The sequence below is a fragment of the Podarcis muralis genome, chromosome 1 (assembly GCF_964188315.1).
Source record: "Podarcis muralis chromosome 1, rPodMur119.hap1.1, whole genome shotgun sequence".
In the NCBI taxonomy this organism is placed as follows: domain Eukaryota; kingdom Metazoa; phylum Chordata; class Lepidosauria; order Squamata; family Lacertidae; genus Podarcis; species Podarcis muralis.
This window is the reverse complement of record NC_135655.1, coordinates 20,234,760-20,253,144: the sequence shown is the minus strand read 5'-3', so window position 1 is coordinate 20,253,144 and position 18,385 is coordinate 20,234,760. Positions and strand designations below refer to the sequence as shown.

At 42.9% G+C, this 18,385-nt stretch overlaps 1 protein-coding gene across 1 annotated transcript in view; it reads left to right on the top strand.

The window, feature by feature from the left end:
• Positions 1–17,039, top strand: part of C1H14orf132 (chromosome 1 C14orf132 homolog) — a 40,601-nt gene extending 23,562 nt beyond the window's left edge. The window contains exon 2 of the mRNA XM_028716786.2: positions 9,097–17,039. Within this exon, the coding sequence (XP_028572619.1) occupies positions 9,097–9,321 (225 nt within the window). The 3' untranslated portion in view covers positions 9,322–17,039. The remainder of the gene's footprint in view (positions 1–9,096) is intronic.
• The last annotated feature ends 1,346 nt before the right edge of the window (positions 17,040–18,385 follow it).

Below are 18,385 nucleotides of genomic sequence, written 5' to 3'. Positions count from 1 at the left end.
TTTGCTTTTTGTTTAAGATAAACAACATGGAAAAAAAGAAAATGCCCACCTCCATTTCATAGTTTTTAAGGGTTTTCAAATATATAAAGTGGGGAGGGACACAGGGATATATTTACCTTCTGCAAAGTACTTTTAAATAATGTGTGTGTGTGTGTTGACTTTTTATTTAACATTCTGTTCCCATCCCGTATTCATTTCACAATGATATGGGAGGTAATTACAAGAGCAATGTGAGGTAATTAATTTTGTATATTTCAAAAATGGATATTCCATTGCTGTTTCCAAGGTCTGCTTTCTGTTATTTTGATTTAATTCGACAATTAACCAGCAATGCAAGGTCATGGATGGAAGCGTGCAAACTGAGTTTGCCATCAACCTGTCTGTATCACTCTTGTTATGCGTTTGGACTGCTAAATTAAGATAGACCAGAATTGCTCCAGGGATGAAGCCTTAAGGGTGTCTTGTAAGGGACCATGTGAAAATATCCTTCTGGAGTCCAGAGGCAGGGTGTGGAGAGGTGAAACTCTGTTTTGCAGATCCTCTCCCCCAATTAGATAGCTGGGTACTCTTCACCATTACGCAGCATGTTGTCCAAACAAATGTTCTGTGTCTTAAGTAGAATCACTGGTGATTCATTTGTACAGTAAACTTAATTGATTGACAAGCTGGAACGTGTGCAGAGGAGGACGACCAAGATGATCAAGGGTCTGGAAACCAAGCCTTCTGGGGAATGATTGAGGGAACAGGGTATGCTTAGCTTGGATAAGAGGAGACTGAGAGACGATATGATAGCCATCTTCAAATATCTCAAGTGCTGTCACATGGAAGATGGAGCGAGCTTGTTTTCTCCTGTTCTGGAGGATAGGACTTGAACCAATGGCTTCAAGTTACAAGAAAGGAGATTCCAACTAAAAATCAGGAAGAGCTGTTTGACAGTGGAACGAACTCCCTTGGGAGGTTGTAGACTCTCCTTCCTTGGAGGTTTTTAAGCAGAGGTTAGATGGTACTCTGTCATTGATGCAACCGCCTCAGGCGGTAGAATCCACGGGGACAGCAGGTCCCGATGTCAATCTTTCTTCCTCTCTTGTTCCTGATGTAGATTTTTTCCCTCACTCCTTCTTCCCAGGCAGGGAATGGGGTTCTGCTTTGGGGTCTGCCTCAGGTGCCGAAATGTCTTGTGCCGGCTCTGCCCCCTACATTGCAGAAATCACAGCTGATCAGGGTAGATATGTAAGGGTCTGATACCAGGGAATGTGGGCAGTACTGACTTAGATGGACTAATCGATCTGGTTTATTATAAAGCAACTTCCTAGGTTCTGAAAGGGTGGCTGGGGCGGGTGGAGGACGTACATATTTGTTGATGTATGTTGCTGTAGATTCCCCCCTCCCCCCCCCCCATTTTAGGTTTGATGTTACATTAGTTATGGAACAAGACTTCTTCTTTATTGGCCCTGATCCAGGAAGCCCCTTTAAACCCATGCAAGAGACTGTACGCAAGCAATGCAGCTTACAACACATTCATGAACCGCAGCTCCTTATATAGTAGCACAAACTGCCCTCTCCCAAAAGGAATATTAAAAATATTTGCACTGCAGCATGCAGTGAGGGAGGGGCCACTGTTGTCTGAAAAAATATATATCACGCAGCACTGGTTTTTAATCTGCTAACAGATTACACCCACATTTTCTGGAATTGTCCCCCCCCTTTTTTTTAGGAATTCTATTTCTGAAATAATTTCAGAAATGTTAAGCTCCATTTGGATATGTGTTCCTAAGATATTTCTGCTTGGATACTTAAAAGGTGTTATCATAGACAGCGATCAAGGGGTGGTAATCAGTTTGATTACTGCAGCAAAAATAATTGCTAAGAATTGGGGGGGGGGGGAGCTTTTTTCCTCTCACTACCTTTGAGTGGGTCGAGAAGATTTGGAATATGGCAAAGATGAATGAGCGAACTCATTATAGGAGAATACAAGCAGAATTAACCAAATAAATATATTTGGGGAGCTCAGGGAGGGCAGAAACTTCCCATAGAACAAAAGGGCAAAAGCTGCTTGGTATTGCTTTTCAGTATATGGAGAAATTGTATTTTTTTGATATACTGGAATAGCAAGTACAATGATAATATGCAGCCTTATGATGCTCTCCATTCATCATAATGTGGGGGGTTTTCTAGTTAGAAATTTTATTACTGTATTTTAAACTTTCTGGTTCTGGCTGTTTTTTGCAAACTATAACAATAAACATTGCACCACAGCATTTACAAAATGTAACTAACTTATTATTAGTATTAATAAGGAACATATCCTCCAAAACTCTTTCAACATTTTATTTTATTTTTCTTTTAGGTACAAGATCCCCCCCCCTCAAAAAAAAAATCCAGCTCCACTATATATGGGATTAAAAAGCAAATAATTTTATAAGTTATCAAAACCAACAAATTTATGATTAGTGGCCTAGTTCTTTAGCACACAAATATAAGCATTTTAAAGCATGAAACATTACACATCTATCTGTTTTTTGCATCCTATTGTTATTTAGAACAAAGACTATGAGCAAAAGGGGAAATTGGTGCAGATAAATATTTATTTTATGATGAATTAAAATTCAAACTTGAACCTACTTAGTGTATTGGTAGTCTTGTTTGCGTGTTGAGGTTCCCATGCCACCCCCCTAAATAAATCACACATCACACATCAATTTTTGTTTAGGTTTTTGGCATAATTTTGGCCACAACTTTATTCAAATACAAAAAATGTGAGTGGTTGCTTAGGCATTGGTTATGACTATCTGTCCTTGCCCAGGGACAGAACTGACTTCCGGATTCCAGCGGAAGCCAGCGTGGGAAACAAATATTGGGTGAGAAATGAAGCTGGGCATCAGTCCCTCACTTCTCACCCGCATGTTCCTGTGGGGCTTGCACGGCCCAAGTCCGATGCCAGGGACAAGGACGAAAAGAATGGCAAGCCCCTGGATTCCTTTAACGGAATTACACACCACCATTGGAGGGGTAGGCACTTACCTCTCCACTAATTTTAACCAATGCCTAACCGCTAACCTTACAAGTTGTGACGATTTGCTACGCAGTAGGCAAAAACGAAATGGCACCAGCCAATCAGCCAGATGGCAAAATTCCTACCAGGCCCCTGCACCAAGGCAGACAACCCCATGACAGGCATAGCAAGGTCAAGCAAACAACGACCCCCCCCCCATTACAGGGAGGGTGGGCGGGTGATCCGGTGCAAACAGCCAAGAGGACACCCAGAGTTGGGCGTCCAGCATTTAAAACCTCTGACCCCACCTCCAAATTTGACAACATTCAGTTCTCCCCAGTAACTCAATTTAACCATTTTGCTGCCTGGGTCCTGCTCCAAAATCTGCCCAGCAACAATAGGGTGGCCTGTATCCCCAACCGCAACACGTGCTCTCTCTATGGAGAACACGCTTTGTTTCACTTTATATAATTTCATTGTTATATTTCTCTTTCAGTTCTCTCTCTCTCTCTTATATTTTGAATGGCAAGCTGTATAATGTGTAGACTTGTATCAGGCTGAATTTATTGACAGCATCCTGCTATTTGGGGCACTTATTTTTATTTTCACTAAATAAAACATTTTTGTACTTGACTTTTAACACTGATTTTTATCCATAGCAAAGAGATTTCCTTTGTGAGCAAGCTCACTTTCACATTAATACTTTAACATATACATTTCAAGGCATAAATGTGAAGGCTGCTGAGGCAAAGGGAGCCAGGAGGGGCAATATAAAAAATTTATTTCTTAGCAAAACATGGAACCAGTGGGAACTGCACCCTCATTCTGAATCTCAATTGAGGAAAATCTACATTATTTCATATAAGAATTATTAGTTACATAGGTGTCAAATGTGCTAGCTTTTTTTTTGGGGGGGGGGAATCACAGCATACTTTTTTTTCATTACTGCATACTAATGTTAAGTATTTATGATATTGGGCCTCTCTCATTTAAACAATGGTGCGAAGAGATGCTGAGCCACAAGGTCGGAATACATGGCACATGTGCAACCATGTGCTTTCTGAATTCAATAATTGCTTCCATAGCAATAAGTGCTTCATTAGAAAGAATTTATTCTTCCCTCAAGAAGCCTTTCTTTCCTTAATATGAACAGGCTGACATACCTTAAACCTTCTTTTCCTTTACATCTCTTCTGCAAAATATTGATGTCCTGCAAGAAACGCATCTTCTCCTGGCTCCTAAAACAACAATCCTCTGCAGGGCCGGCCCTCCCATTGGGCAGAATAAAGCGGCTGCCTCAGGCAGCAGTTGCAGGGGGGCAGGAAGTGATGCAGGGTGCTGGAGGACAGAGATGTGTGTGTTAGGCAGCTTGCCCGGTGCCCCCTCAACTGAACAACTGGCCTCCATTGTGGTTCTGTAGCCTTTTGAGGCTTTGCCCTCGGGTGGGAAAAATATTGCACCCGGGAAAGGGAAGTGGGAGTCCACAGACACTCAAGGAATAGTTTCAGAGAAAAAGCTTTATTTCTACCATCCATGAACTGGTAGAAGGAGCAAGTGTGATAACTCACAAAAAGCATGCACGGGTTCACAGTCATGTGCACAAACATATATACCCCTTCCAGTTCCCTCCCCCTTTCTCCTCCTTCTTCCAGAATCCTGCCCATGAGTTCCTCCGAGCATGAACAGAAAGCTGTCTTGGGACTATTGTGGACTCTTGGCACCCTTCCCAGGAAAGGGGAGTGAGAGCCAAGGGGTTGAGGAGCCCTGGTGGTTCAGCATGTCCAAGATGTTGCAACCGAAAGAGATAAGATTCGTTTCTCAGGCCTGCTTTGAACAGAGCCTATTCATTAGCCTTTAAAAGTAACATTTTGCCTATGCACAGCATCTTGTGAGAAAAGCAGAGAAGAGCAGAGAAAAGCTGTTTTGGATTTTTAGAAGACAAAAGGAATTTTGGACAGTTTTGAGGGCTGGTGTGATTATTGAAGCCTGGGGTGATTTCAGGCAGTATTTGGGTATCCTGTCCCTTCAGTTCAAGTTTGATTCAGCTGCTTGACCAAATGGAGAGGGGCCATCTGATCATCTGAGAACCTTTTCCACTTTGATCCATGTTTGTTTTGAATTTCTTAATAAAAATAAGTAGGATGGGGAGAGCTGGAAATGTCTGTCCGTCCCCCCAAAAAATGAAGGTCTGGATTGTTTGCAATCTGAATTTTTAGAGTTTCTTCCCCTTTTCAGTCTTTCCTTTTTATTTCCCGATAATCTGTTGCTGAAAACAGATGTGGTCTGTTTGTACAACTTAGTCCTGGGCCAAGATCATTTGGAATGGATTCTAGCATCCTTTTAAGCATACGAGGTACTTAATCTTCCCCCAGAGTTCACAAATACTTGCATGACCTTGAGAGAATCTTGAAATGTACAAGATGGTGAGTAGAAAGATGGAAATGTAGGGAACTGCCTTATAAAGCAGGTCCGACTATTTTCTGTATAGCCCCGTATTGGTAACTTTGAGTTGCATTGGCTGTCCACTACCTGAAGCAGAGGTCTTTCACATTGCCTGCCACCTGACTTAGTTTTAAACTGGAGATCCCGGGGATTGAACCTGTGACTTTCTGAATGCAAAGCCAGAGCTCTACTGCTGAGCTGTGGTACCCCCCACCCCTATGCTTTGGTTCCCCTCTTACTGAAAGACATTAATGAGAGATTTTCCTGTTGAGTCCGGCTGCTTCTAGACCATCACACTATCATTCATTCATACAAAGTGGAGTTGATGGTCTTGCGCAACAAAGCCACTTCCAAAAGAAGTGGAGTTTTTGTGGCAAGGAAAGTGACAGGAAAATGCATTGGATAATGGCAGTGTTGGGCGACATCCTAAAACCACCACCCAAACAAGATGAATGCTCAATAAACAAGACAATCTGGCAGAGCCCTCTGTTGGATACTGCGATCGGAAACCTAAAGATTGCTTTAAACCACATCGTTCAGTTTTCCCGCAGCTAGTATATGTTTGTGCCAAACAAAATCAATTTCCACAAGCATCATTTCATTTGTTTCCTGAGCTTTTTTGTGAATACAGAAAACATAGACTAAAACACCCCTTTTCAAGCTCTTTCCCTAAATGTCTTGTAAAGGGCTTGACACTGATCTCTTAAGATTTTCTGCCAACCCTGGGGAAAGTAAGGCACCGAGGGTACAATTTAAATGGAAAGATGATGTATTGTGGGGCTTTGCTACAAATAGCACATTGCCCAATTATAAGAATAATCTTCTCCAAAGCTTGCCTAGTAGAGACATGTTAGAAACCCAATCGGTCCCCTTAGCTATTTGGCTATCTGAGCTTAGGGCCAGCTCTGATGTGTCTTTCTTCACTGATGAAGGCTCTCAAACCACTAGACTTTGAGAGCTTTCTGTAACAATGATTCACATGGACAATTAAGAAGAGTAATTCCCCCAGCTTCCCCCAAAGGAAGAGAACTCTGGGTTTTCCCAGTTGCTCATTTGAAAATATCTGCTTCTCTTTTCTCATTTTCCTTTTGTGCTCGCTTCTTCAAATCACACAGTACTACAGAAGATTTTTAAGTATACAGCGGTACCTCAGGTTACAAACACCTCAGGTTACAAACACTTCGTGTTACAGACTCCGCTAACCCGGAAGTAGTACCTCGGGCTAAGAACTTTACCTCAGGATGAGAACAGAAATCATGCGGCAGCGGGAGGCCCCATTCGTTAAAGTGGTACCTCAAGTTAAGAACGGTTTCAGGTTAAGAACGGACCTCCTAAACGAATTAAGTTCCTAACCAGAGGTACCACTGTACTGGTATTAGACACCTAGGGCAGTGTTCAACTAAATAACCGTGCAACTGGAACATTTATTGCAGTGGGACTTGGTCCCCATCCCTCAGTCTCTGTGTGTCCTGAATCTGCTCCAGAGAATTGGGGTAACCCCTAGAACAGATTTAGGGGGTGCACAGGGAAGAATAAGAGGGAGGGACTTCCATTGCAGTCATCTTCATGCTGTGATGAATCCCATCCCTATTAGAATTCTCTAGGTGTGACATTTTGGGTTTAAAAAACACAATATGCAGCAGAAGTCCACAGTAAGTCATAACATCCAAGTGAACATACAGCCGCGTATTACAAAACCACACTAAGAAAACAAAATAAAATATCGAGCTGAGAATGTACTAACATGACTAACAAAATACAGAAGTTAACACTACCATGAAAGCTGGGAGAACAGAAAAGGCTTCGCTTGATGCCTAAACGACAACAATGTAGGTACTCCCAAGCCAGTTTCCCTTGGGTGAGCATTTCATAACCAGGGCACTGCCCAGTAAGAATGAATGTAAGATGAGCCTACTGGATTAGGGCCAGTGGCTCATCTAGTCAAGCATCCTGCTATCACAGTGGTCAACCAGATGCATATGTGAAGTCTTCAAGTAGCACCTGAGCACAGCAGCACTCCTCCTGACTCTTTGGTTTCCAGTAACTGGTATTCACAAGCTTACAGAACACCACCCAGAAAGGTTCTCTTTCTCAAAGCCACCCCCAACTTCTGATGGAGAAGACACTCGGATGAGGGGCTCCATTGCCAAGGGTATCATCATATGGAAGGAGACATTCCCTTGGGTACTGAGGTGCCAAGCAATGTGGTATCCCATCCTTTTTCAGACAGCTCAGGGTGGCAAAGATGGAGGGTACTGTTCTAGTTTTATCCATACAGCAATCCTCTCTGAGGTAGATTCTGTTAACTCAGTGAGTTTTATGGCTTAGCAGCCCTTCAAGTTGAAGACTCATCTCTTTAAAATAGGACATGAGGGCACCCCAGCTCAATCTCTTAAAGTTTCTTAAAATTCTCTTAAATTATGGGTCTTGTCATATCAGATGGTTAACTTTGTCTTAATTGACTGCAGAATTTGTGGGGAATGGTGATGGCAGAGGCTGCCTGTCATAGGAACTTCAAGCCCAGCTGTTAGCTTTCATGGCAGAATTTGTCCCGGGCTCCAGACAAGCTCTGAATTAGAATTTTAATTCATCTGAAGGAAAAGACTCTTAATTCCCACCCCCTAAAGTACTAGTTTCTTGCCTGGGATCAAGAAGGCACTTGGACATGCTGAATTGTGTGTCCACTTGAATACATTTTCCATCTGGGCGTTTCCCCCTCCCACCAATAAACTATGTAAGATACTATGTTAGAAGCTTGAAATCCCATAACAAATATTTATCTTGGACAAGGCCTGTTTACTGAAATGGTCTTTCTGGAAGAATGACTCTTGAACTGATGTCATACAGAGTAGGTCTATCCTTTACTGAGGATAGAATCACCAGCCTGGGACATCAGGTCTTCAGAAACCAGGACTAATGGGCTAAATCATCCACTTGCTAGCCCTCTCTCTTTCACCTCCTTCCACTAACTACTGTTACCTCACCATACTGTCCAATTTTTTCTGACACAAAACTGGGAAGTGCAGTTTCCGGGATGTGCTCGTAGCAAGTTACGTGACCCATGCTTCACTTTCACCACAAAGGAAACACTTTTTCGGGGCAAAAGCACATGAGACCGCAGCACCCAAAATGGCCGCCAAGATCTCGTGTGAAAAAATGGGATGCCCCGTTTTTCCCCAGGGCTCTTGGAAGGTATGCCTCACTTCATGCCCCTCTACTATAACACATTTGAAACCCATCATCTGCATGTTAGGAGTCCTTTTGGAACACCATGTGACACAGTCCATAAAGAGGTAGGCCCTGCTAAACTCTGTGCACTGTGGTCTTCAAGTTTTAAAGTATTCGCTTTAAGGCACAGAACCAGAAGCACATGCAGTTTTCTTACCCTCCTACAAGAAATGCTAGTGTAAAGTCACTGCAAAACAGAAACACCCATAGCGTTTACTTTTCATGAAAACATGTGCGAATCGTCTTGCATCTCTCTTAAAAGTATATTTTTCCGATCCTCACCATTATATCACCAGATATTGCTGGACTCCACCACAAACAGCACATGATGGAAGTTGTAGTCCAATGGCACCTGGAAGACAGCAAACAAGTATCTATTTATGGACCTTTTCCTCCAATTCTTGACCCTAATGTTCTAAATTCTTCTTCCACAGCTTCCAGTTATGGGAGGAGCCTTCATGGATTCACCCAACGAGGACTTTAGTACGGAATACTCCTTGTTTAATTCCTCCGCCAACGTCCACGCAGCTGCTTCGATGCCGAACCAGCCTGAAGACGCCTCCCGTTCTTCAAACGACGCCATTTTGTTATGGATTGCAATTATAGCCACAATTGGAAACATAGTTGTTGTCGGAGTTGTGTATGCCTTCACGTTCTGAGAAGAAAGGACAACAGCTCGGGGAGGTGGACAGTTGCTGTTTCATCAGCGCAGAGTGTGTGTATGTATGTAGATATATATATGCGCACATGCCTATATACAAATGTAAATCTTTTTAAATATTTGTAGGTAGACCCTTGTTAGCTAAGAACAAGCTTAACCAATAGGTGACCAAAAGATAAATGGGGGGGGGAGCCACCCTTGAAGTCCTTTGTAAGTGATGTGGGGAGGAAGCATCTCATTAACAGCATAATCAATTAAATGTAAAGTTTAACATGAAAAGCCAGTGAATTTATACTTTGTCAGATCATTGGTCCATCTAGCTCGCTATTGTCTTACTGACTCAGCAGATCTCCAGGATTTCAGATAGAGGGACTTTCCCCCGTCCCCTACCTGGAGATGCCAGGGATTGATCCTGAGACCTGAATTCAAAGCAGAGGCTTCATGACTGAGCTACGGCCTTTCCCCATAATGCAAACTGCAACGCACACAAAAGAAAAGGCAGGTTTGCTCACCAAGGGCTCTGATGCTTGCTGGCTAGTGAATTTGTTGCTTATCTCATTTCTCTATGGTTTTAAGTATCTAATTACTCCTGAATTGGAGCTTTGTACATGAATACCTGCCTCCTCAGGTTCTGCAGCGATATCTTTCCTTGCCCTCCGTAGGCACTGGACAAGTAGACATGCAGAACTGGTTTGAATTTTTATTTTAAAATGGCAGGAAGGTTCTGGCAAGGCAGCATGTGGAGAGTAGCCCTTTTTCGTTGTCCATTACAAAGGCACATTGAAATATTACAACTGGTTTTGTAGATATGGTTACTTTCCTAGCAGTTCATCCTGCCGGAGAAAGAAAATGACTCAGGTGTCTAGAAAGTTGTATGATCCAGTTGCAAAAATCTGAAAACCCTGGGTCTGGAAGGATAACATGGTGGAAGTTCAGGATCTGGTAATGAAATAGAGGCTTGCAACAATATTGATAGATATTCTTGGTTACGTGGGGAAACATAATGGTGACAGCCCCAAAGCCACTCTCCCATGCACAGAGAGATTCTGATGTCTTCTTCTAACCCAGCTGCATTGACCAAAGTCTGTGATGGTCTAGAACAGAATGAGATGTTATTATGTGTCTGTGGCTCAGAAACCAATGCCACTCTTTCACCAGGTCCATAGAGATATTCATATAAAAACTCATGTCAAAGGGAATTAGGAGAAGGCCTTTTTTTTGCTGTTGTTCTAAACCAGGGATAGAGAACCTATTCTTCTGGCTCCAGTTTCCACCAGACCCAACCAGCATGGGCAATAGACAGGGATGATGGGAGTTGTAGTCCAGCACCATATGGAGGGCTCCAGTTGTCCACTCACTGCTCTACACTCACTGCCGTGGTTGCCACCTTCTACTTCTCCTCTGAGTCATCATTGCTCCCACCTGCTTGCTTGTCAGACACAGTCAAAGAGCAATCAGACAGTGATGGCTGGTTATCAGCATCACTACTGCAGCACATAGAGGTCCAAAGGGAGTGGTGTAGTGGCCCATGGAGATGTCACTGATCTGTTACCATTCCTCTTGTAGGGTCCCTGTCTCCAGTGTCCTACAGTCACCCAGTCAGCGTGAAAGGGGAGCTTTTGTAGCCTCTGTATTCTCTCAAGCTAAGCATTTAGGGACACCAAGAACACAAGGTGCTTCAGTTTCAGGAGAATGTTGTGAAATGGAACTTCATGGGGGGGGGGGGACACAACTCAAGTCACTCTGAAAGAAGATACTGGAACACTCTAGATCATTTGCCTGTGGACATGCATAGAAAATGGTAGTTCTAAAAAATTAATATTTTAGAAGGTTATATAATTGTAGAAGGGATATAGCTGTGGGGGGGCATGGCTAGGACTAAATTTGTCACTACACTCCTGGCCAAAGGTTCTCCGCCCCAGTTCCAAGCCATCGTTTGTACTGCTTATATGTCATCTACCTCTTCCCATTCCCAAAGCTCACCCCACATTTCAGACCTTATGTGATTATTCCTCAAGAGTGTCTGTATTATTTTTCTGGCCAACTTTCTGGCTCTGCACACTTGAGTGGCTGCTGTTATAAGCAGGTTAATGAGCGTTCTCCCTGCATTAGCAACATGGTTTCAGTTAGCATGTCATATAAAAAGATAATCATGACAAATGCTATGAAAGTGCACTTTGTGTTTTTATTTATTATCATTTTTTGCAGTCGAATATTTCAGTGTTTCCAAAAGTGGATGTAGAAATCTTGGTGAACATTTCCTGTGTTGCATTTGGAAATGCTGTGAAGAATAAGCTGTTAATAAGCAATGGCCTGATTCTCGGGATCATTGCACTGTGGTTGTTGCATGGAAGGCAGAGTCAGAGGCTGCAATCCTGTGCACATATCTTCCTGGGAGAAAGCCCCATGGTGAGAAAAATGCTCATAGGACTGGACCGGGAAACTTCTGTCATAAATAACTGCAGAGATAAAGATGGAGGATGCAGTTAAACCTCTAAAAATGATGGAAGAGGTATCAGTAGAAGGAAAATATCAGTACGGCTAGTGAATATTTATAGGCATCGTCTAACTCCCCCCCCCCCCATTTATACAACAGGCCTACCTTTCAAACAGTTGACTAGCAATACATCTTCTCTTGCCTTACCATTATTTTCCATCAAGTCATCAGTCATCATTTGTTCAAGCAGCACATTTGCAAAGCTAAGCAGGGTCTGGTCTGGTTTCAAATTGGATGGGAGACCGAGTGTTGAGATTCCTGCATTGCAGGAAATAGGACTAGATGACCCTCAGGATCCCTTCCAACTCTATGATTCTGTGAGTCTGCTGCTCAAACCCAAATTTCCCCAGTTCACCCCTCCCCCGTCAGTTCCCATTCCAAACCACTAATGAAAACTAAATGACTTTAGTTTCACGCTCCTGAGTGTTTTTTTGTTTTGTTGCAAGCCTATTGCTAGCTTCATGATTAGATTGGTTAGATATTCATAGGAGTTTCAGCAGCTCTGGCACATTTTTGCAGCGAAAACAAACTTTGCACCGTCAATAAGAGAGAAAGCCATTTCACCATGGTTACACACAATTGTACTTATTTTATTTTATTTTTACCCAGTGGGCTCCCTGTGCTGCTTGATGAATTTGCTGATAACAATGCTTCGCTTGAGCTAATTTGTGGGTTTTAATCTAAGTGCAATTAACAGTGTTTGTGTTTGTTTGCCGACGGACTAGACCAAATTTTAAAAGAACATTCAGCCTTGGAAAAAAAGAGCAGACTAAAACAAATTGTGGAGAAAAGAACCAGGCTGTCTTTTTAAAGAGCGGGAGATGTAATTGCATTGCATGAGTGTACTGTTTTCAGAAAACAAGGCAGAGAAGTAGTTCTTATCTCTCTCCACCCCATATTTTCCATATTCACGGTTTGCTAATATTATTAGTAATGGTCTCACATAACTCGATTACTGATTTAAGACCAAACTGCTACTAATATTCTGTGGTATTGCTTCCCACAAGAGGCAGTGATGGCCGTCAACATGAATGGCTTTACAATTAGACAAATTGAGGATAAGGCTCTCAAAGGGTTATATCTGACTAAATTCTACTCAGAGGAGAATTGTTGAAATTAATGGACTTAGGAAGGGGCAAATGAAATTGACCATCCTAGTTCAGTGATTTGTTGTGTGTTTTTCCCTCCTATGAATGCTTCCTCTGCGGTATCCGAGAGATATTCAAGATCTTAATAAGTTCTCCACATTTTCCTGCAGGAGAGTTATTAATGTGTAAAGCAGTTCTGTTTTTCACATCATGTCCCAGATAATGTAATTTTGCTCAGTGTCCTGCAGGTAATCACAGAAGTGGAGGGCCTGTGAAATGAATTCAGTTTTTTAAAAAAGGAAACAAAACCCTTTGGGAAAAAATTAATTTTGCATTTAGAGTTCTCACAGTTTGAATCTGCATCTCTTTGCTTAGATAACGAAGAGCTACCCATTTCTAGTACAGTGGTACCTTGGTTTTAGAACAGCTTAGTTTATGAACAACTTGGAAATACAGTGGTACATCTGGATGCGAAGGGGATCCGTTCCGGAGCCCTGTTCGCATCCAGAAGCGAACGCAACCCGTGTCTGCACGTGCGCGGGTCGCGATTCGCCGCTTCCGCACATGCGCGTGATGTCATTTTGACCGTTTGCGCATGTGCAGCAAAACCTGGAAGTAATGCACTCTGTTACTTCTGGGTCGCCGCAGCGCGCAACCCAAAAATGCTTATCCCAAAGCTACTTCAACCTGAGGTATGACTGTAGAACACTGCAAACCCGGAAGTAGGTGTTTCGATTTGTGAGCTTTGCCTTGGAAGCTGAACATGTTCTGCTTCCTGTTGAGTGTATTCCATTTGTAAATTGAGTCCCCCGCTGCTAATCAGAGGATTCCTGTTGAGTCTGTCAGTGGTTGAGTCCTGAGCACCCACACAACACAGAGGTGATATTTGGAGCCTTTGTTTTTGCTATTTTTTTGTGTTTTTGTTTGTGTGACTTTTTCATTTTTTTGACTGTGACTTGTTCTTCGTTTTATGGGACTGACTTGTGACTGTGGCTTGTGACTTTGTTTTTGGGACTGTGTGGAATTCAGTTCTGCTCCTGGTTGATTGTGTGACTGCAGAAATGGATAAAAGCCCAAACAATGACATCAGTGCACGTAAGGGGGGGGTTAATTTTAATTTTTATCATCTGCAATACTGACTTACTTATTTTATAGTATAGTATAGTACATTGATTATTGCTTTCACTTTATGGATCAATGGTCTCATTAGATAGTAAAATTCATGTTAAATTGCTGTTTTAGGGGTTGTTTTTAAAAGTCTGGAACGGATTAATCCATTTTGCATTACAGTCACACCTCGGGTTAAGGTAGCTTCAGGTTGAGCATTTTCAGGTTGTGCTCCGCGGCGACCCAGAAGTAACGGAGCGTGTTACTTCCGGGTTTTGCCACTCGTGCATGCACAGACGCTCAAAATGATGTCACGCGCATGCACAGAAGCGGTGAGTCGTGACCCGCGCACGTCAGACACGCAGATGCAGGTTGTGTTCTGCTCTGGATGCGATCCAGAATGGATCCCGTTCACATCCAGAGGTACCACTGTACTTTCTATGGGAAAGCACGCCTTGGTTTTAGAACGCAGGCTTCTGGAATGGATTAAGTTTGGGAACCAAGGTACCACTGTAATGCTGTGATGAATGGCCACAGCTGTATAAAGAAGAAATGTATGAAACCATGCACTGTAGCAGCTTCTTATTAGTGAGAGCATAAACTTTTAATCTTAAGTGCATGAACTTTGAATACTATGTGAGTGAGTGCTTAGCCAAACTGTGGAATTTACCAGCACAGGAAATCGTGATGGCCATCAATCTGAGTGCCTTCCAAAGCAGGTTAGGCAAATTCATGGAGGTTAAGTCTGTGTTACCCTGTTGGAGGCAGTATGCCTTTGGGTGCCAGTTCCTGGGAGTCACAAGTGGGGACTGTGCTGTTGCATTCAGGCCCTGCTTATGGGCTTCCAATAAACATCTGGCCGGCCACTGTGAGAACAGAATTCTGGACTAGGTGGGCCATTGTTCTTAGGATGCATTGGTGACTTAAAATCCTACCCACTTATTTCTTGCATGTAAGGCTTTGCTGTGTTGACAGAGGAGCAGACCAGGGCTTTTAGCCATCATCACTATTCCTTTCCTGCAGAAAATGTGTGTTAGGGTGTGAGCGCCTGCCCACGAGTAGGGAGTCTGCAGAATGTGGATGCCTTCACAACCAGGTGCCCTGATCTTGCTGAGATCAGGGTTGGCTGGAACAGAAATGATCAGGTGCTGATCTGTGTAAGTCTTCCCCATTTCGGGGTGGGGACAATTCTCAGTGTGTTCCCAGAAGTGACCTCTGGTGGTGTGGAGAGACTCTCTACACAGTGGGGATGGCAAGCTTGGGCTCTTTAGCTCTCCTGAGTCTGCTCATGCAGAGAAGTTTCCAGTATTAATTTGCCCCTTTTATAAATCTGCAAATGCTCTGTTATTTTTAACCAGCCTAAAATACTGGGCTGTTTTTGAAGCCATCAATATAGAAGTAGAGCCAGTTGCTTTGATAGCCTCAAACAAGTCTGGTATGGAATATAACTGGGTGTCTCTTTTGCATTCCTTCAGTTACGCTCCTTCAGAGCTTGGAAGCCCCGTTAGGGCCAAAGCATACATAAGGTTATGCACTCTTGGGATTCTGGACACAAATCAGAATTCTGATGTAAATTTCTCATGTGGATCGTTCTATGGTAAGTGGGTGGTTAATCTATTTATTTTTCACTATTTTGCAGAACTTTTCGGGGTGAGTGTGTGTTCTTTCTCTCTCCCTATTCTTTTGCAATGTGCTGAAAGCTGTCAAGGTGTTTGTGAGGTTTTGCACAAAAGAAGCCATCAGTTTTGCAAAGCATGTTCTTTCCGCTTTTTTAAGTAGTCTAACGTGACAGGTGTTCAACTACAAAGAAGAATCCTGTCATCTGTACTGTAGCGTGTGCTGCCAACGAAGTCTCTGGCTGCAGCCCCCTAATACAGTCGTACCTTGGATCTCAAACGCCTTGGCTCCTGAACAAATCGGCTCCCGAACGATCAAAACACGGAAGTGAGTGTCCCGGTTTGCGAACATTCTTTGGAACCCAAACGTCCAACGTGGCTTCCACGGCTTCTGATTGGCTTCAGGAGCTTCCTGCAGCCAATCCGAAGCCGCGCTTTGGTTTCCAAACATGTTGGCAGTCAAATGGACTTCCATAACGGATTCTGTTCAACTTCCAAGGTACAACTGTACTACTAAGGCAGGTGGAAGAGTTTCTGGATGCCATTAGCTGAGATGCTTTGAGCCTAGAGAGTGGCCAACTGGCATGGTGCCACCAAGTTGGTTGCTGAGGGAGCTGCCTAGTACCCTAGGAGGGCCTACTACTCACACCTGCCCTGGCCCCCTTTACCTTTAAACATTTTCCGCCCAGTATTTTGATGCAGGCCAGGCAATTTGAGTATTGTAGCGGCCATTTTTGATTTCCAACAACGCCCCTTCTCAATGCGTTGTGGGAAATTCAAATGGTCTCTCCAAGATCCAGCTACCAGTTCATCATTTCAGCACCGTGCTGCTGCTGTCAGGTGATCCTTTAGGAGAAGCCGCATTATCAGAGGTTCCCTTCACCTGAGCTAGATCCTGCTGTCCAGAGTCTTGTGATGGAATCTTTATATTCTCTCCCTCTCTCTCTCTCTCTCTCTTTCTCTCTCTCTCTTTGATACTCTTTTCCTTTATACGGCTTGGTTTCTTTGGAAAGGTCAACAGTTGTACCATTTTTATCTTGTATGAATTGTTCTACAGAAACTTATTCTTGTAATAAAACATGTTCTTGATAACTGGGGTTTCTGAACAGAGGGCAAAGCATTGAGAATGCGTCTGTATTTTACCCGGGGTTTGCATAACATCTTGTATAAGTCTTGAACTGGTTTAAGCAAACAAAATGTATACTACTTTTTCACTACTACAGTGCTCCTTGTTGTTTATGAGCCTCACTATACATGTAATTATTGATAATATTATTATTATTATTATTATTATTATTATTATTATTATTATTATTAATTGGGTAGGGTGAAAATGCCTTTGTTAAAGTACAGTTATATTTGTGCTTTTCTAAAAAAAACAACTATTAAAGTTATCAATGTTTGCAAATGGTGATATTTTGATTCTTTTCCTATAGTTACTGGTTTTCTTTTCTTTTACAAAAATGCAATGCATCTGCAGTCAGGTAATGTGACTTTATACTGGATTTTCTTCCCTTATCAAGTTATTTGCAGATCAGGAAAATTCAAATGGGGGATGAGGTAGGCAGTGCAGGCTGGAACATGGATAAAGAATATATTGTGTGGATGCCACAAAACTGAAACAAACACAAGCAGCTTCAAACCCACCTTAAAACCCCAGTGTGAATGAGCCCCCCCCCCCCCGTCTATGTCACAAGCCATGATCTAGCTCATTACAATGTGTTACACTTTGCAGATGCCATTAGACCTCTCCCTTTTTACCTTCACAGCAACTGTCAGTTGTCTATTATAGGCACATCCTATGCACTGCACTCTTAGGTTGCCAGTACTCCCAGCTGAGGGATCCATACAGGAAGCATTTTGCCCTGAGGCTCTGTTCTGACTCACTATCCTAAATCCATGTGCTGCTGCTGTAACCCTGACGCCTGATGACAGGGTTGATTCACAGCTGTGGGCTCTGGAGAAATCCTGGTTGAATTACTGCCCTGAAAGTCGGCGTGCTCAACTGTTTCTGTTGCAGCAAACATTAAATGATATGTCTCTTAAGATCTTCATGGAAGAAATAATTTCAGTTCACCGTAATACGTTGCAATAGGCTGAGAATTTACATTGCCAGCCAAAAGAAGAAGTCTGGGGTACTTCACTGGATATATTTTCACTGTGTGTTGTTCCCTCCCATCAATTTATTCTTCATCTTCTTTGGTGATCATTCATAGCTAAGTAAGATTGTCTTCCATGAATATGGTCTTAACAGTGTGTCCATAAGTGACTGTGGAGGCCAATTCTGGATCCTCACATCCTTCCACAGTGGGGACATAGGTTTGCGGGTGGGAGCTGATCATGGTGAGGATTTGCCAAACGTGCCTTCCTCTGCAGTCTCATGGTCAAGCCCATTTCTTGTAGGCACCTGGGTGGCCACCATGAGAATCGATTGGCCATTAGCCTGACCCAACAGGCACTTCTTATGTTCTTAAGGCCCCATATTCATTCCCAAGCATTCGAAGAAAACCATACAAAGCTAGATGGACACAACATAAGACATCTTCATGTGTAATAAGAGGACAGTTGCCTTCAGGGAGCTTCCAGGAGAAATGTGATCAATAGACGTCATGGACAAGACCAGGCTTAATTCTGAATGGTTAGTGCCAGGAGAAGATTTAGGCACTCCCCAAAAGAGTGTCCTAGTGCACCTCTCTACTTTTGTCTGTAGCCAGAAAAGCCAATGTGGTGCTCTCTGGGTGTTGCTGGACTCCA